This window comes from Anomalospiza imberbis, chromosome 9, assembly GCF_031753505.1.
Source record: "Anomalospiza imberbis isolate Cuckoo-Finch-1a 21T00152 chromosome 9, ASM3175350v1, whole genome shotgun sequence".
Lineage (NCBI taxonomy): Eukaryota > Metazoa > Chordata > Aves > Passeriformes > Viduidae > Anomalospiza > Anomalospiza imberbis.
Genome location: NC_089689.1, coordinates 16,680,913 through 16,701,062, shown reverse-complemented (window position 1 = coordinate 16,701,062; position 20,150 = coordinate 16,680,913). Strand labels below are relative to the sequence as shown.

General features: G+C 38.8%; 1 protein-coding gene across 4 annotated transcripts in view; it reads left to right on the top strand.

Moving 5' to 3' along the window:
- Nucleotides 1–273: 273 nt before the first annotated feature.
- Nucleotides 274–20,150, top strand: part of HS2ST1 (heparan sulfate 2-O-sulfotransferase 1) — a 73,690-nt gene continuing 53,813 nt past the window's right edge. Inside the window, exon 1 of one of the 4 annotated variants that reach the window (XM_068199896.1) lies at nt 274–654. In XM_068199896.1, the coding sequence (XP_068055997.1) occupies nt 531–654 (124 nt within the window). In that variant the 5' untranslated portion in view covers nt 274–530. The remainder of the gene's footprint in view (nt 655–20,150) is intronic. The other 3 variants (XR_011002256.1, XM_068199892.1, XM_068199895.1) reach the window with 3 other exon arrangements.

Sequence of the window (20,150 nt, the reverse complement as noted above, 5' to 3'; positions counted from 1 at the left end):
GCGCGTTCCCCGCGGGCAGCGGTGCCTGTGCCCAATGAGATTGGGCGGATGGGCGGGACTCCAAGCAGCGCCTTCCAATCAGGAGGGGACGCATGTAGGCGGGACATCGCGCCGCTCCGGCGGCTCAGAGCGGCGGGGGAGGCGGAGCGATTCCCGCGCCGGGCCAATCGGACCGCGCGAGGGGCGGGGCCGCGGCAGCGCCGCCCAATGGCGGGGCGCGGGGCGGGGCCCACGGCGGGGCCCGGCGGCGGCAGGGGCGGGGGCGGGCGCGCGGCCGGGCGTTCGGTTGCCGAGCAGCGCGCGCAGGGCGGGCGGGGCGCGGCGGGGGCCGGGCCGCGCGGGCGGGGCGGGCGCTGCGGGCCGCGCGCGCGGCGATGTGAGAGCGGCGGCGCCGGGCCCTGTCCGCGCCCCCGGCCGCGCTCCCTCCGTCCCTTCTCGCCCGCGCCGTCCCCGCGGCTCCCGCCGGCCCCCGCGGGCCGGGCCCCGCGTTATGTCGTGATCCCGGGCGGGCGGCGCTGCTGCTGCTGCTCATGGGGCTGCTCAGGATTATGCTGCCGCCCAAGTTGCAGCTGCTGGCGGTGCTGGTCTTCGGCGTGGCCGTGCTGTTCCTGGAGAACCAGATCCAGAAGCTGGAGGAGTCCCGCGGCAAGCTGGGTGAGCGGCGGCGGGCGCGGCCGGGCGAGGCGCGGGGGGCGGCAGCGCCGGGGCTGAGGGAGCGCGGCCGGGCCGGAGGAACCCCGGCGGGCGCTGCTCCTCCGGCTCCGTGCGCTGCCGTGCCCCAGCGCCGCGGGACCGGGTCGGTGCGGGCCGGGCGCTCTGCAGGAGGGGCTGTCCGCGGCAGCCGTGGCCTCTGAGTTCGTCCGCTTGTCCTGCGAGATCAGGAGACCTGTGAGAGGTCAGTGCTGGGAGGACGGACGTGTCTGCCGTGTCCGAACGGGTTTTGTGAGAGCCGCGGTGCTCACGGCCGTGGGCAGCAGCGGCCGGCCTGCCTGTGCCTCCTCAGGCACCTGGCGAGGGAGGAGAGCAGCAGCCGTGGTGCCCGAGCTGGGGCTGGTTCCGCTGCTGCTGCAGCGAATTACCATCTTCTTCACATCTGATTTCTGATTCAGACGTTTTACTAACGCTTGGCGCTGTAATGGAAAGCACGGTGTAAAGAAAAGAAAACTAAAGATTTTGCTCTTAGTGACAAATGGGTAATTTGTTTACCACTCATTTAATGTAGGATGTTATTTTCTGCATTTACTGAGTGTAGTTAGTGATTTCCTAGACCGTCACTGAGCTGTACTTCAGTGAATAGCTGCGAAATAGAAACCTCTTGTGTAAAATTTCTTCTACTTTTCCTGCCTAAAAGGATATTTTTAGAGTAATATCTGCCTAATAGGTAACACCTTACTACTTTTCCTGTTCTACATAAGGCTGCAAAACTTGTAAAGATTTTACATTGCTTAATTAAGGGTCTCCTAGATGTGAAAAAATACCATTCTCAACCTAGTTTGTGGTGCCTTGGAGTTGTGAAAACAGAGCACAGAGACTTCTGGTGTATACAAGATAAGGAACTGATTTGCAAACATTGTTGATTTGCTTTCTCCTATTATTTAACTATGCTAAAATATTTACATTATTAATAGTAGTTAATAGTGTAAATTGAAGTTTGTAGGAAGAAAAGTGCATATCGTGTTCCTTCTGGTGTTAACAGCAGAAGTGGATTTGAGTGACATGGGAACTTTAACAATGAGTTTTTAACAGAGTCCACATAACTTAATGTTGAGTTGTATGAATGCCATTGGGATTTTACTTCACAGCATTTCTTTTCCACTCCATTCTCTCTGAACTGCATATTAGTGATTAGGACCCTGGAAATTGCACTGGTTGATTTGAGGGAGGCCCTTACTCTGCATACTTTTCAACTGAAAGTTCTTATAAATTATAATCGAGGCATTTTTTTGCAGGGTCTCAATAACTGTAAACAAACATTTGAAGAAGAAAATCAATGAAATTGGAAGATAAAGCAAGCAAGTGTTGCCACAGTGCTGAAGGTTCAGTGGTACTTTGTATACGTCTGCTTTAAAGTGGTTCATAGCCATGGCTTCAATGCTTCTGTTACTGACAGTGTGTGTTACTTTAGTGAAATCTACCTCCTGGCATGAAACGAATAACATAATGTGTGAGAGAATAAAGAATTTTGCTGGTAAAACTTCTTCCTCCCTAATATACATGCAATGGACATGTTTAACCTACATATTTAGAGGACTAAATATTCAAACTGCTTTGGGACAAGAATCTAATCTGATTGTTTTTCTTGAGGAGAAGGGAAAACTATTGTGAAGTTTCTTAAAAGTAAGATGGAAAGATTTGCTTTGTGTGCAACTTACTGGTGGCTCTCCAAAACTTGTGGAAGGAAGGAGAAGAGAACTTTCTGCAGCAGCTTTGAATTCAGATTCCAGTTTTTAGTGTGAGAGTATGCTTTGTTAAAAAGCTTCTAGCTGTCTGAATGTCTCCCTTATCACATGTCTGGTATGCATTTTATGACTAGCAAATATTAAGATTTCATTACGGCTGTTTTTTTACCATCATGATTGGTTAGATTTCTCCTGAGCTGCATTATGGAAAATGTTTTTTTCCAGATCGAAGTATTTAATTGGCCTAATGCACTTGAATGCCAATTTTCCTCCTTGTCCCCTAAAAGAATGGTGTGGGTGTGTGTGGAGTGATACTATGATTTGAGGGTAAGGACAAAGTAGCTCTTTCTGTTGTGTTTCAGTGGGTGCTTTATGTCAGAAGTCTTGTTACACGGTGTTTGTGGACTGGGTTTGGAGCTATGCCATGTGTTTGCATTGATATATCATGTGATAAACCGTCATCTTGGAAAGTTCTTGTAAGAGTTAGGCATCGGCTAGGAAAACCAGATTACCTCAGATTTGATAGCAAAATAATTGTGCAGTCTTATCAGCAGTTCTAAAAATGTTCAACTGTACTTTCAGACCGAAAGGGCTTTTTCCAAATCCTTCACATATGAGCAACTCCAAATTCTGTAGTGAGAACAATTGGGGGCCTTAATTTCAGTTTAATAACATAAAATATCTTGCCTATAAAGTGAAATTGGAGTGTGTTTCAGGGTGAAAAAAGAATAGGAACCTCTTTTTTTCTGTAGGACTTTAATGGGTAAGCTTGGTCACCCTGTCAGGCTGCTTATTTGAGAAGTAGAGGACATGTAAACAAATTACCATCACAAATGGGGCTGCTGCTTTTTGTGACAAAATTGCTATGATCCTTTAAAAGGGTATTTATGAACCTGTGGGCTTTTTCATATGAAAAATAACTTCCTAATTACAAAAGGTAAATCAAAATATTAACTTCTTTGCAGCTCTGTAGGAGTAGTTTGTAGTGGTGAGATCACAAGCAGAGTGTAAACAATTTGAAATACATTTTTTGTGAGATGTCTACCTATAGCTATTAATTTTTCATATTATTTTCAGGTTTACATGATAAATTAGCATGCTCTCCAGACTAAGCTCTCCCTAATTGTCAGTGAGAACTTTAATGTTTTTATTTAAGCCTGGTGTAGGTATGTGCCCGTTAGCTCTAGGAATGCACAGCCCTAATAGAGAATATTGCACATGAAAGGCAAATGTTGAGGTTTCACTGTTGTTCCTGGAACAGGAGAACAGAAGTAATGTCTGGCTGCCCCTTTTGGGTTTTGGAGTGCAGCTCTGCCTTTGGGATAAATTGACCTAGCATTTAACATGTTTAATGTATGCCATGCCGTCTCCTGCATTGTCATTAGTATTTGTGGTGAGTTGGATCAAAAAATGATCCAGCTGGATGTAGTCCATCTTCTTTTCCCTCCACAAGATTTTGTAATCTATTGGTGGGGAGAAGAAGAGCTAAGTTCTTAAGTGTTCTAGTTCTTCTGTTTAAATAATAGTGTTTTACAGCACCAAGCAGTAGATGCACTTCAGGTTTGGCCAGGGAAGTGGGAGAAGACAGTGTCTCATCTGAGGATTGAAGTCTGTAGGATTGATGAGAGAAAGTGAGGATAGGAGATGGAGAAGGATTGCTCTTTAGTGGGGAGGAAATGAAACAATAATGCTGCTTTCTGGCACTTTAGTGATGTTTCCGTATTGCATTGGAAAAAGGCTTTGTCTGAGAAACAGAATATACCATAACAGAAAGCAAGGATTGAACCTGCTTCAGACCATGTTGAAAAACTTCATAGCTGTAATGTGGGAGTGTTTCTTCTGTTAAGTGATAAATAAAATAATGGCTCATATCTGTTAATTCAGCACCTTGAATCCAGAGTGTAGAAGTCTGTCATTTAAAAGAAATTATTACTATTTTTTTTGTTGTTGTTGTTTAAAAAGACTTAAATAATTTGAAAGGCTAAGGTTCTTTTCATTAACCCAGGAAAGACAATTTAATTGATTTATTGCCTGATTAAAAAAAGAAAAGAAATTAAGGTAGTTTCCTAGTGTATGTGACCCTTGCTGGGGTAGTATCACTGTGTGCCTAATAAACCACTGTTCCCTTAAGTTAAAGAATTTAACTTCACAATGATTAAGTCTTATGCTTTATGGACATAAAAGACTTTGGGATGATGAAATTATAGGCATTTCATGTTTCCTTTATTTAGAAATAAACAATCACCTGTTGGTAGGCCTGCATTTTGCATGTTGTTGGAAAATACCTCAGACAACATATTAAGTTGTCTGTTCTAGTATAGCATGCATGGTTCCTTAGCGTATTGTTATTTTTGTAATTGAGCATTCATAAAGAGGGACACAGAACATTATAAAAAGGAGTTTGTGATTGTTGACAGGTCTGGCCACACACAGCTATGCAAATAATTTCCTAGATTTTTTCTAAATATTGCCCTGTTACACAGTAGTTATTATTTGCTGCTGAGAAGCCCAAGGCATTCCTTCAGAAGATGTTTTATTGTATACTCGGTTTCCTGAAATAAGAATTGTAATGCTGCTTCTTTAGTCTATCCCCATCCAGTGGAACTTTCTTCCACTTTGTCTTGTTGGTTTTATCACACTTTTTCACTTGGTTCCCTCTTACTGCTCCCTTTCACCATGCCTTTGGTTGTCCCAGATGGTCTCAGAATAAATTTTAAACTACTCTCATACTACAATTGTACTTCCCATTGAAAACTGTGTTATTGAGCAATTGTATAATTTTTGTTCTGCTTTTTATTTATGCTGTTGTTTGTGGTTTTTATATTTCTTTATAGCTTTTTGGGGAATAAATGTTGCAGCTGTTGGTGTTCTATTTTCTGTGAAATTGGTAATGTCTGAACTTTGACTAGTACAGAACTGTGCACATTCCCAAGCACACATCAAGGCAGCTCAGACTTGCTGATGGGGCCTGTGACTTGATCTCACCCCTGTTTGCTGGTTCCCCAACAGCTGGTTCTAACAGTGGCAATAAGAGGCATAACTTTCTAAAATATCTTTCCCCTTCTGAAAGACTGCATGTGAGAAACTACAATATTGTTGGACCTACTTTGCAGGCATTGTGCTTTTAGTGAAGTAACTTGGAAAATTGGTGATCTGGCAGGGGGATATTTTGTTAGAGATATTTTGAGGGCAATTGTGAAAGATTAAGTGGACTCGAGAAAACAGATAAAGCACCTCCAGTCCCTCCAGCCATGGGCAGTGGATGAAGTAATCACCAGGTAAGGCACTCTATCTTTCTGGGTTCTCTATTGAAAAAGGTCAGATTTGAGCCACTACATACCTATGTTACTTAGTGAGGGACAAATTTAAGTTGAAGAGCACATAGAACTACAATACCATTCTCCATGGAAATTCTGGAAAAGAGACATATTTGCAGCCACCTCTTTAGGACAGAAAAGGCTTGTGGGACAGTCAAAGGAATGTGAGTACTTTGTTCTTCATTGTGAATTAATGCAGTATTAAAAATTGGTAAGGATAGCTGTGAGGTAGCTCAGCTGTGAATTCGAGGCTGGCAACTTCAGGATAAAGTGTTCAAAGGAGTTCTGCATGCTGTTCTTCCATATCATTGTTTTTTTACTTAGGAAGATAGATTGGGTTATTTTAATACTGAAATACTTGTCAGACTTTTCTACTGTGCTTAGCGCTCTAAAAGGAGAAGTGGTAACACGACTGGAAATCAGAAAAAAAACTACATTTGATGCCTTTATTTACTCTGTGCTAAAGCAACTGAAACAACAGCATTATAGCATAATGGCATGCCAGCCAGTGCTCACTTTGTTTTTCTTGCCTATTTTCTACTTCTGAACATGGCAAAAGTAAGTAAAATTTTCATATCTGCAGTATACCTCTAAAATCCAATGGTTGGAAGTTCCTGTCTTTTCCTTAGCTCTCACTGGAGGCTAGTGTGTATATGTATGTATATATATGCGCTACCTGTCCAAAAGAGACCTTGTGAACTACACAGACCTTGGATTTAATATAACAGATGAAACCATTGCTTTCCAGTTCATCATTGTTGCCAAGGGAAGTTGAGGATGCCCCATCCCTCGGAGTTGTAAGGACAGGTTCGACACCTCTCTGAGCAACCTGCTCTAGTGAGAGGTGTTCCTGCCCATGGTGGGGGTGTTGGAACTAAATAATCTTTGAAGTCCCTTCCAACCCAAGCCATTCTATGGTTCTGTATACATGTCAAGTGAAAAAAATTGTAGACATTTTTTTTCTTTCGTATTTCAGAAAACTGACATATTTGAAGCTGTTTTTGTTTTCTTTGCATAGATTTGTGTTGCCCCTGGCTATTGAAGTTAGGGACGTTTGAGCAGTTCATGAAGAAGTAATTTCCTTATCTACTGACTGGCAACCATGAGTCACTCACTGCTAGACTTATTCTGGCCAGACTGGTCTTGTCTTCTAGTAATGAGCACCTTCTCTCAAGTTCTTGCTTCTCTGTAGGAAATATATGGCTTTTGCATGTGGAATCCTCCATGTATTATCACTTCAATGGATCAAAAGACAGTCTTTTTGTGTAACACTGTGTGCAGTCTGTAGTTTTCCTAACTAAAGTGTATTTAAACCTTGTCAAAGCAGTATTAAACTAGTGGTAAGAGCTTTGCTTGAAATCTGTTTATGTATCTGAAATACTAAGCTGGCAAGCATAATGAGAATTCCATGCTGCAGAAAAATAGCTGAACTAGTACATGTATTTGCATTATTTTTTCAACTGGAAATAAAAGATAAAAGACTGAGTGAAAGGACTCCAGTGTTGAGAGAGGTATCTGAAATTTGGCCAGCTGGCTGCAGCCTTTCATAAATATGTGCAGACTCTTAGCTGCAGTCTGGGGGATAGGCAGTATCTTTTTCAAACCCTCAGCTTCATGTGATGCTCAAGCCCATCCATTGTGTTGGATCGCCCACTCCCCTGAAAACCCGTCGCTCTGTGAAGTTGTGTTCAAAGCCCAGCATCTTGAGAACTGTGGCATTCAGAGAAGACTTCACCCATTTAGGAGAGAAAAGCAAACCTCTTTCCCTGCTGGAATTGGCCCAGCTGGTTCTTTATTCACCCCCCAGCTCCTCACCACTTGACCTTTTAAGTTCTGGAGAACTCAAGTCCCTCCATTTGGCATTCCTATCAGTAATTACCTTTATCAGAATAACTTCAAATGCTGATTATAGTTGGTATGCCCAGGCACTTCCCTGAAGATACCAAGTGCCAATACTCAAGGCGGCATTCCTGTGGCACAGATTTGTATGGCTCTGTGTCGGGAATATGCTGACAATCAGGACACCAGTGTTACTGCAGGATGTGCCTCTGAGTGTCAGGGACTGGCTTCATATTGAGTGTCTGTTTGTTACCAAGGGATTATTTCATTGCTATAGTTAAACTTTTTATGGCTATAAATTAAGTGCATACTTTTACCATACAGGTATTGTTTACAGATGTGTCTGCAGAGAACCCAGCTGCATCCACGTGTCTTTTTATTGTCTCTAGTACTCAGCATATTATTGCTGTCCTTACTTTGCAATATCCTTGTGTCATAGTGGTTTCAATAACGTTACTGTAATAATAATTATTATTCAAGTTTTCTGGTACTGATAAAATTCATCATGAGTAGCTAAAAGTCCAGGACAGTGAAAGAATTAATAAGATAATTAAATTACAAGGGGTATTTGGAAAGAACCTTTCTATCACTTTGGCCCAGTCTTTGTCTTCCTTCTTCATGTCCACTTCCTATATCTGGTTAGAGTTTAAAATGACAGCTGACATCCTTTTTTTTTCATCAGTTTGCTGTTTAATTCTGAATACTGATTTGTGGTGAAACATATGTAAAACTTAAGTGCTGTTTTGATAAAACAGCTTTTGATGATTTTGAAGTGTTTATGCAAACCTTGTGCATAATTGCTGTAAAGCTGTAAAGAGTGTGGGGATGGGTTCTTAGGTTCCTTAAATTAAAATGCATATATTCTCCATTTACTTCTGTAGTTGCTTTTCTCTCAGACGATCTTATTTCTTCTTCTTTTTTTCTAATATATAAAAAATACATAGGTGAGAAAGAGTATGAAATATATAAATTTATCATACATATAATCCTTTGAAATATAAATATGATCTATGTATATATTCCTCACCCTGATTGTCTATATTTTCCCCATGTTGTAATATAGGATTGATCTTTCTGGCACAGCAGATTGAAAGGCAATAGCATTGCATTTCACTTTGAAAAGGTGCAAAAAGGCAAGCAATTGGACAGATTATGCTTATGCATCTCACTTTCGCAAAATGAAGGAGGAAATCCAGTTTAATTATTTTTCCCCCTTGAATCTTTTCCCTGTGTATCTTTCCTCTTTCAGTATTTCTGTTATCTTTTTTTCTGGATATATTATTGTTGAACATATTCAGGATGATTGCATGAATAGCATATCTGTATTTTCGTTGAGATATTTCCATTTCTTTGCATTAATTCTATGGAGAGCTAGGGAAGAATGAGAAGTCACTTTTTGCAAAACATGGAATTTGTAATGGATTTTAACATACAAAATCTTAATCAAGAATTGATTATATTAGAGTTGGTATTGATCATTCATTCTAAGCAAAGGATTTCACTAATTCTAAGAAGGATTTAGAAATTTAGAGTGAAAGTCAAAAGATAGGATGTGAAAATGATAGACTCTTATTCTGACACATTAAATAGATTAAAAATTGCCTTCATAATGAAACAAAGCACTACGATTTTGGCTCCTTCAGCATTTGAGTGACAGACGTAAACTGGGGAGCAGATTTTTTTTGTACTGTGTAATTCGAAAGTTTTTATTCTTTCAGGAAAAGGGCATTAATATTTACAAAAGCTAAGTCCAGCCATGTCCTTCCATTGTTTGCAGTAAAACTAAGATCTCCCAGGGTGTTATTCCCAAGCTGAAGGACAAAAACCCTATACCCTGTCTCCTGACCAAAACACTTGAGTGCAACTGTATGATCACTTTCTGAAGATGTGGTTTTGTATGTGGCACACAAAATAGCTTGCATGAGGATCTGAATTTTTTGAAACAAAGCCATAATGTTAGGTTTTTTGTATGCTGCTGTTGAGTGAAGTGTTTCATTGGTAAAATCTTATTTCAGCTGCACTCCCAGTGAGAACTTCAGAGCCAAGGCTTTTCAGCATCTGACTTGTCAGTAAACTTTCAGCAGTCTGCACTCTTAAAAATTGTGAAAAGTTATTTTCCTGGCAAAATATCTGGAATATAATAATATTCTTGATACATTATCCTATGAACGGAGATGACCATAGCACTAAAATGTTTTCCTGTAATCAAGTTAGCGCCTTTGGGAATATTAAATGCCTTAGAGTTTGCCCCTCTTCCCCCCCACTTCCCCCACCTTTTTTTAAATTTAAACCAAACAAAAGACCCTTACAAAGACTTCCTCCTTATCTGAGAAGAATTTACACTGTTTTAATAGATTTTTAGTCAGAGTAGCTATTTTCTATTAAGTTTGTTGATTCTGCTAACAAGGCAAGCTTTTGAAGATAAATACTTAATAAATAGTTTGCTGTTTTATGATGAAGTGATTAGGTCTTCATGTCCAATTTGATGACTTCAGACTGTGTATAGTGGGATTGGACTGAGTGTGTTTTTGAGCTCCATTTCACTTTGAAAGACAGCATTTCAAGAGTAGATGTGTATTTGCTGATTGAAGACTTCCTGTCATACAAATGGCCTTTTGGTGTATAAGCATTTAGTAGGAATTTTTTAGTAGTAAATTTTTTAAATTTACTGTCTTTCTATTTTTATCAAAACAAATATTTTAAAAAAATTTTTCTGGGTGTCTCTCCCTTTGCTGTCCACATTATTATCCAATGTGCTAATTGCACTGTTGCTCTCGATTTGAGTGAGGGCAGAACTTGCTCTGGTGTTTCTCAGAGCCTCTTTAGGTTTAAAGTTAACTTCAGCAGGAGTGTCTTTAATATTTTTGTTTGATCAAGCAAAAAAAACCACGCTATAAAATTTCTAGCATATTGCTTGATTTATACCTGTAAACAAGGGCTTATTGTCTGTGTTGAATGTGTATGCACTAGTCTACCTGGTTTGGGCTAAAAGTGCCACAATGCCTTACTTTCTAGTTGGACTAGTAATATTCATTCTAGTCCTTGAACTGCCCCACAAACATGCATTCTGAGCCAAAAGCACAGGCTAAATGACCAGAAATACCTGTCTAAGCTTACACTTAAACACAGCAGTGTTGATGACCTGTCATGTCTGGTACAAGCTTGAATTTTATCTTTGAAACTATTCAATGGCCAATGCAGCTAGTGTTATGTAAAACCTTCTACACAGAATTCAGTTGGAGCTGCTTTTATTAAAAACTTTTGCATTTTGAGGGAAGATTTTGGAATGGTTGATGAAGTAAAATTTCTTTTTAGGGGCATAAGAGGACTGGAGAAGTCACAGAATAGCTATTGAAGTTAGCAGATGATGTGTGAAGTGCTCTCCCAGCAGTGTGCCTGGCGCTCTAGTGGGAGAATATCACCCCAGTGATGACCAGGGTAGCAACCAGAGCTGTGCCCAGCTCCTCCACCAGCAGGAATCGGAGCTTGGAGCATGAAGTTAAAGCACTCTTGATGTCAGTTGTGTGTAATGCTTTGGGCCTTGGGCTGCAGAGATGGCATATGTTTGCTTCTGGACAGGAAGGGTCAGCCACCCCTTTGTCCAAACCAGGAAAAATATGGTACAGGATACTAGTCAGGCTTATGGACTAAGCCTGACTAGTATCAGAGGGTAGGAGAGGGTAGGAGAAGAAGAAAGGTCGTGTATGTGAGGATCAGTGCAACTTTTGTTATTTCTGAGCTGCCCACAGTCCTTCTGATCCCAACAAAAAGCCAGTGAGTATTGCGGAATATGCTTATTTCAAGGCTGGCTTCACTAGTTTAACACTCTGAAAATGCACTTGCTTCTGATTTCTATTGCTTGGTCATTTACCCTCTACAATACCATTAAACCCTTCTTTCCTTTCTGATACGAAAAATCAGCATAAAAGTGAGGTATTGGTTTAGCACAAAGAAATGATAAATCAAACAGCCAAACATTTAAATGTATCCTCTTCTGGTTTTCCTGTCTGTGCTTTCCAAACCATACTCTGAAAAATACGGTCTTGCTGCTATGCTTGTGGCGGCATTTTTCTAAACATTTGTGGTTGCTGGAGCAACCCAAAGCATTATTTGTACTGATTTTTGTGCCTACTTAAGTGTGATTGCATAGTGCAGATGGCAAGGCAGTCTTAATAGGAGAATTAAGAAAGAGAAATAGATTATAAATTATTCACATACCAATTTTAAAGAAAAAAAATGTGTGAAGGAAGAATGTAGATATTGAAATTAAAACAAGTTTTTTTTCCTTGTTTTAATCCATAATGAAAAGCCCTTGGAAACTGAGTGACTAAGGAGCATTAGTAGTGATTTTGTGGAGGTTTTAAATATGTGCATGCCGTGGGGATGGAAGCTTGTGTCAAGGTTGCAGTTGAAAACACATACTAAGTAAGTAATGATATGTGACAAATTTCTTAAACTGGTGCTATAAAATATTCATACAAGATAGTTGTTTTGATGGAAATAATGAGAAAAGGTTTTAAATGTTAAGTGAGATTGAAATTTTAGTTTTCAAGAATGAATCTAGGAAAATGGCAAACTTTTTTTAGACTTGCTTCTTCTCATTGTTTATCTTAAAACACTGTGGAAATAAAAATAACAAATAATATGCTTTTTAAATATGAGAACCTGCTGAATGTCTGACATGACACTTAAGCAACAAAATCTGTCAAGTATTCATATAGCAGCAGGAATATGAAATAAAGTGATTGTTGTGATTGTTCCTACATTTCTTTTACTTAATATATAAAGTATTTGAATGTAAATATAATCATGATATGGCACTCTAGAGATAATTACTATGCAAAAGAAGCATATATTAACATCTTCTCGGATATCCAGGAATTGAGTTCAATGAGTTTTCTGGCCTTGATGGAATTGCTTGTATACAAACTCTGCAAATTCTATTAAAATCCTTCAACCTTTGCTGTAACAGGTTCCACAATTAAATAGGAACCTAAGTTAGCTTCTCTACAGAAAAAGGCCTAGTCCGTAGAAATAGACATCAGGCAGAACTACCAGGTAGTTTAAAGTTTTACCAGTGGATAACAGTTAACTAAGTAGAAGTGTTAAACCATAAAAAGGGAATGTTCTTTTTCATTTGGTCAAAACCTTGTTGCAATGAATTTGAGGAGCTAAAAAGCCTCTGATGTTTAAGAATCAAAATGCATTGATTTCAAATTTGTCTAATCTTGTTCTATTGTGTAATTTCAGTTGCATCCTTCATAATTTTCCTGTGGTATGTAATCTGTATGGGGATTTGATTTTAAACAACTGCATGCTGTCCAAGATGGAATGTGAGAACGTGGTGTTTGCTAATGAGTTGTCTGTGTCTCTTTGTCCCGGGGAGACCCTCATAGAGGTTTTGAGTGTTCAGTTTGGTTTCAGAGCAAAGGATCTTGGTTTGGGGAAATTTGTAGGTAGAAAGAACTTAATGGTTTGAGGATAATTATATTCTTAAGTTATCACTGCTTCCTGTTTGAGCTAAGTGCATGGTCAAAGTTATCTAAAAGTATTGCAATGTTCCTTGAACAATGGAGTAAATAATTTTAATAATTTTTAAATAATTACCAAATGCAAAGTTTTTAGGAGGTCTGTCATCCAAGAATTGTTAGCGAGTGTCAAAGAGCATATCAATTACTTGCCAAAAGCATTCTTGGTAAGTGTAGCTGTTTAACAATTTATTTAGAAAACAAGTAAGTTTGCTCTTTTCCAAACTATGACTAAGCTCATTACAATCATTACATATCTTAGTGATATTATTTTATTACTCCTCGACAGCAGTAGTGATCTTATAAAGGTAAAAGTTGGTTAGGCTTTGATATTTTTTTTTAATAAAAAATAGCCTGATGTAAAAGAATCATCCTAACTAAATTGCACTTCAGTACTCACTAAGCATTCTGTCACTGTAGCCTCCAGTACTCATCACAGAGTGTTTGTTACATGAAGCAGTTGTGTTTCCAAACTAGAATCAGACTGACATTTTGTATGGGGTAGTAGTTAAAGCATTAACAGGATTCTTGGTATTCTGAATTTGATTTTGAGGTGGGCTTGTTTGATCTACAGGCTTATTTCAGGTGAATTTAGAATACTTTTTCTTTTTGTTGTTTTTCTTTAAATAAAGGGATTGTTGTGACCAGAAAATGTCAGTGTAAATGTCTTGTACTTGACAGTTGTATGTGGTAAATGCACATATTGCAGATTCTCGTGGCAGTCTTGTGACTAGGGGGTTTTATTTTCTAATAGTTGGAATGAAACTATGCAGTGACACTGTCTTTTATGATTAGTTGATAAAGAGCTAAACTTTGTGTTGGTGTAAAAATGACTGTTTGGTTTGGTGTTTGTTCTTGGGGTTGTGTTCAGGGGGCGTGCGTTATTTCTGGGTTTTTTAACATGGCATCCAAGAAGAACATTTGCGAATGCCAACTGCTGACGTGACATTTTCTAATGAAAATTTAAGATTTCTTGCCTTGAGTGGTCTGACAACCACTGGATCAACAAAGTGCACATGTCTTTGTTTGTGTGTTTTGTTGAAATTTTGCTTTTTATGCTTTGTGAGCCTTGGTATGATGCTATAAGTAAGAACAATTTTATTGAGCTTTTTGCCATTTTACAGGTTAATTTGTGAACCACTGACTGAACAGGACAACTTTTACAGACTGTAAAGGGCAGCCTTTAACATGGAGTAACAATCAAATAAAACAGAGTCTGTTGGGCAGAGTAATTTTCCCATGTTTTACATAGTCTGTATGTGAAGCAGGAGGATGGCTGGGGCTGTGGGCCTTGGCATGATTCACAGCAAGAAAAGCAATGATGTGATGGTAGGAGGTTGCTGCTAATGCTGTGGGTCACTATAGGCCATCAAGCATGGAAGCCTTCAGTAGCTCTTCTGCCTCTACTCTCCTCTCTGTGCAGTCACAAGGATGTAGCTGATCAGCTTATGTGTGTGTATGGAAATGATAAAGTCTTTGTATTTTTAAAATACCCAAAAGAGCCATCCTAATACAGAAACAGTACAGTTTGTGTTTGATCCATGTCCTTCACAAGTGCATTGCAGGTATGTGACATTACAAACTTGTATATGTACTAAAAGCTACTGCTTGTATTTATATTTGAGTTTAAAATTGGTAATTCTTCACAAAATTTGATACATGTTGCTATGGAGAATAAACTGTATTGCTATCCTTGTGCCACTGGCGAGAGAACTGCTTTGTCTCCCTTACCCTGTTAAAGCTCCATGAATTGGGTTTGAATGAGCCAGGATGCTTACTCAGGCCACTGCAGCCTCTCTGGGGTCATGGACTTGGCTTCTCTAAGCCTGTTCTGACCAGCTTTTGATCCACAGCTCACTTACTTTTCTGAAGTGCCGCATTTATGATGTAGGTTTAAGCGTGAGTCTGTTCATGATGTGTGTTGTCCTGAAGTGACTACAAGTAGAGATTTACAGGTCTTCTTTCTGTATCATTTGTTCTGCTTCACATGAAATAAGGAGAAATTTCTTCCCTTGAAGTCCTGTAGTCATCCTTGTGCTGAGAGAATCTTTATAGTTTGGCTTAAATGATTTAATGACATATTTTTAGTTATTAGTCCATATGGATTGTTAATTATTTAATAAATTATGTTCAGTATGCATTGAAATGAAACCTTTATGGAGTTAGGTACTTTTTATATTAATTGGAAGTAAGCTTATTAAACTATTATTTCAGAGGAGAGCATATGTTGAGAAGATGGATGACTGTTTTAGGGACAGTGTATAATTTCTGCACACTACCTCATAATCAAGTCATGCTGTTAAAGACTTTCCAGTTTTTAATTTGTATATGGACAAATATGTTACGCATATTATTCTACTCCTCAAATAAGCAGTAGTCTGTCAGTCTTAGGAGCTCACTGGCTATTTCAAGAATTTAACCTCCTTTTGACACTTCCATGGCTTTTTCCTGTGAGCAACTTGAATGCCACTTACTCAGCAGTAAGTAAAATAAAATCAGCTTAGGAGAGCAGCATACAGTAAATGTTGCTGGTAACAGAAAAGGCATGTAAAATTGCTTGTAAGATGATAGTATTTCATAACATTCTTGAAAACAACCTCTCATATATTGATTTTTTTCCCATATTTTTTATCCCCCCTGTGCAAATATGAGATGTAGTCTTTCAAGGAGTTTTATTTCTTTGTTGAAGACTTGCTGTATTGATCTGAAACCACAGAACTGAAATTGATAATATTTTAACGGTGTTCCTTTTCTAATGACAATATATGGCCTTATGTTTAAGTGGGAATCTTGCTGCAGTATTTCTGTTACTGGAATTTGTGGACCAGTCAGGGAGGGACTTCACTAAAAACCCCTTATGAGATACTGCAAATGGAATACTCAGCTGACATTTGTGTGAATGAATAGCAGACCTTTGTAGACATGATTCATGGAAGCATACTGCCAGCTTGCTTCAGAATAAAGTGACGGGAGAGGAAAGATACTGAATAATCCTGTATGAATGAATACAAATTTTTGTGATTTCTTTTTGGTCTGGTGCTCCACTTATCACAGGGCAACTAATGAACACTGTTTTGTTAGTGCAACTTTAGGTTTCTCAGTAATGATAAATATAAGAAACTTATCTCACAACAAGAGACAATTTCTCCTTCTCTCTTGCTCTGTTTGCCAGATGATGAAATGAAAAGCTGCTGTGTATTAATTGTTCCCCATGATAACTATGTTGGGGTTGTTGCAAAGCCTTACTGCTACTCCAAAAACATTGTAAGTTTAATGAAGTCAGGACTTAAAATTAATGAGAGAACTTTTCCCTCTTTCTGAAAAAAAAAACGAGGGTGAAAAATTTCATAAGAAAACATTAAAAAAGGGTTAGGGTGATTTTTTTCAAAGTCTGGTTCTGAAAACAGAGGAAGTACAGAAGGTCAGAATAACAATATAGAATTTTTGATGCTTTCCAGTCTCACTTGTCCTCTTAACTCTACTGTCATAAACCTGTTGCTTCAGAACAGGACAGAGTGTTTGTAATCCCTCAGAGGAAATGAGTTTCAGTTACAAATACCATCTTAAGCTAATTTGGCCTGGGCACTCAAACACAGCACTGTATATGCAGTAATACAATTACTGTATTTTTAGACATAACCTGCAGGCTGAGGATAGACAACTGAAAGATGCCAAGAGTCTGTGCAAGCTTGGCTTTAGGGAAGAATAGGAACTCACTAGGTCCAAGTAATTTAGAGCCTGTTAAATTTAGTCTCTGAACAAATTTTTCTGTTTTGGAAACTACACAATATAAATTGAACATTAAATCAACAAATAATATAATTGTAGTCATGTCTGCATGAACCATGTTTTTAAATTCTACTGTAGTGAAATTTATGCTAGGAAAATGGGCCTCCAATCAAACAGACAAACAGAAAGCCCATTATGAAAAACTCTGCTTGAAGTTCTGAAAACTTTAAATGTGCAGAATGGTTGTTTCTTATCCAATGCACACAAAAAACAGTTGATTAATAATTTCACAAATGGTTGGGAACAAAATGAATTCAGGATGATGCACTCTTGTGTATCATAAATATTTGCAGAAAGTGGTGTTATCAGGAGAACATAAAACACTAAACAGATGTATCATTGCATACAAATTATAAAGGCAACTTAGGCACAGCTTTACTGAAATGAGTTAGGAACTGGACAGTGAATTTATATTCCTCTCCTTTCCCATTGCCTTTGTGCTGTTGCTGTGTTCATCCCAAAATAAATTGTTATTGTATGGTTTCACAGCACTTTCACTGAGGAGGACAATGTTGCTGCCACGCTGACTGAAACTGTATGGTCTCAAAATTGTAACATTACAGAGTAAAAGTTTTTCTAGCTATAGTTTTCAGCTGTAAAAAAACCCCCATTGCTTGACCAGTCGTCAGTAAAGCCACTTGGTAGGGTTGGTTTAAATCTGGGGGATTTGGTGACTTGTGAGGAGTAGACAGTTGTTAATAGTGAAACTGATTATCTGGAGTATCCTTCTGAAATTAGATTTCTTAAGTTTCTAATATAGTCACACTAGGTACAGCGGTACCCAGGGAATGCTTTTGCATTTTATTCAAGTGTATATGCATGTTTAAACTTAAATTCTAAAGAAGTCTGTTTAAAAACCCAACCAAAAAAAAGTGCTATTGTTTGGGAACAGTTTTAATGTATTTTGAATAGCAGAGTTTAGGTCATTGAGTGTTGAGGCTGTGTGGGCTTTTTAAAAATGACCACATAATGTGACCTCTGCAGGTATCTCCTTATTTACATCTGATTTCTGCTCCTTCTAATGCTTTAGAGAGAGGGCTGATTGGTAGCTGAATGAGATTGGTAATGTTTTTTAGAAGTGTTTCTTGGTTGTTAATTAGCTAGGAAAAAATCTGGATCTTTTGAAGACTGTTATGTGAATTGTTACTCGTATATTTTACTGAACATTAATTCATAGTTTGAACTTGTGATGTGTACTTTCCTATTTGTTTAGAGATTATTGTGCATTGTTTGGTGATAATGAGCTTTTCAGGGGAAGAATCTCACAATACCAAGTGACTGGGTAATGGCAGGTGAAACTTGTCATATCTAAATGTATTAAGAGAAAAACAATCCCAGATTTACATATGTTAAATTCTGAATTGGCTATCCTCACTGAGGCAGGAGTTCTTGGGGTTACAGAAGTTATCTCTATGGAAACTGCTGAGCCATTCTCAACAATGGTCAAAATTGCATGTTAAAAAACAAATTACGAACCACAGGAGAATATTTTGTTTTCTATTGGGTGCAGCAGTTCTGCTGTGTTGGCCTTTCTTGCCCTTAATCATGGAAAAGGTTATAGCAGACTTGGAAAAGATCTGCGACTGCTGAGAATAATTAAAGAAATGAAGCCTCTCTCTATATGGGGAATGATAAAGAAGACCAAGGGTCGCCAGACTTGGGAAAATATCTCAGGAAAGGAATGATAGGAGCCTGTAACTATGGATAAAGTGAGCAAGGAATCCCTATTATACAACTAGTAGGAAACAATCAAATATTAACTATTGCTTGATAGCCTCAAAAATGCTGAAACAAACTGGTGAACTGTAGAACACAATGCCACAGCATGAAATGATAACTGAAATGCTTAGAAGAACCTAGGGGTAGAAAAATCATTAATCTGAAAATTCCTTAATGTTCTAAGTTGCCAGTAGGTGGGTGATGTTAAGTATCAGGAGCATAGAACCTTGTGCTTGACCTGTTTTTTTCTTCTCCAGATATCAGTTGGCCTTTGTCAGAAACAGGATATTAGAACCTTGGTCTGAACCAGTAAAGCCCTTTAGGTAATATATGCACCAGGACACTTCCCTTAAAATACCATGTGTCCCTTAATGTCCCCGTTCATCCTTTTCAGGGTATGCCTGACAACTCTTCAGCATTGTGTTGATTTATAGCTTTTGCCTCTTCTGAAGGCATAGAAAGACTTTTGTTTATCATTAGTCCCTTAAATTTCAAGACGGATCTAGGAAAAGTTTTGTCAATCCTTTTCTTCCAGGAAGGCATGTAGTCTTGCTTTGAAAATGTCATCAAGAAAGGGAACATTTTCCTTGTTCATTTGGAACCTTTCAGTATTTTGAAATAAAGCCACAGTGTCTTAAAATTTGGATATGGTTGGTCTCATATTAAAGCTGCTGGATCTTACAGTGTTCTCTGTATTCCCTCCTCACCACCCTGCAGTATTTTTCCCCTGTGAAGGTACTTATATCCTCACTTCTCAACTTCTCTGAAAAACTAAACTCATTGAATTCCCTAAGCCTCTCATTGTAAAGTACCTTTCTGATTCTTGAATCATTTTATGGCACTTCTGCACCCTCATAGTTTTCCACCAACCACTTTAAAATGTGAACAAAAAATGTATGGAATGTTTCAGCAGCAGGCTCCTCCCTGCCATGCACTTCATTGTTTTTCCTCTGTTTTGCCCTCCTTGACCCATCAGTGGATCCTGTTTGTGATTGCTTCTGCAGCTGCAGATATGGCTGAAGTGGCTGGTTGTTTTAGCAAGATGCCACATTCTGACATTTCCCAGTTTTTACTGAAATCAAATAGCAGATAGGGCTCTGATAACAGCAGCATTATATGAAATTGCAAGCAAGGAATTTATCATATTATCTCCAAACTAAAAATGACAACAAAGATTTGCCTTCAATTTATTTGCTAGATAGTAGTAACTTATTTTGTAATTAAGATACAGAGCTTTTATAATATGAAGATAATAGTATAGCTAAAACCCCCAAACTCTTGGAAGAGTTGATACTTGCAGTTTTTAATGATTTATTTTACTGGTAGGAAAATCTAGCATCTACCAAACAAATCTATCAAACACTGTGAATATATTTAATGTGGAGTTTCTAGTTCCAGTCCAAGCTATATTTTAACTGGCATGGAGCCATATTTGTTCAACCATGCTGCTTTTATTTTTGAGTTGTTTTCAGGTTTGTCCACATGATACTCAGGGATTGGGAAGGATTTCTTTATGGAAGGCAAAGCAGGAAGAAACCCAGATCTTAATTGTAAAGGTC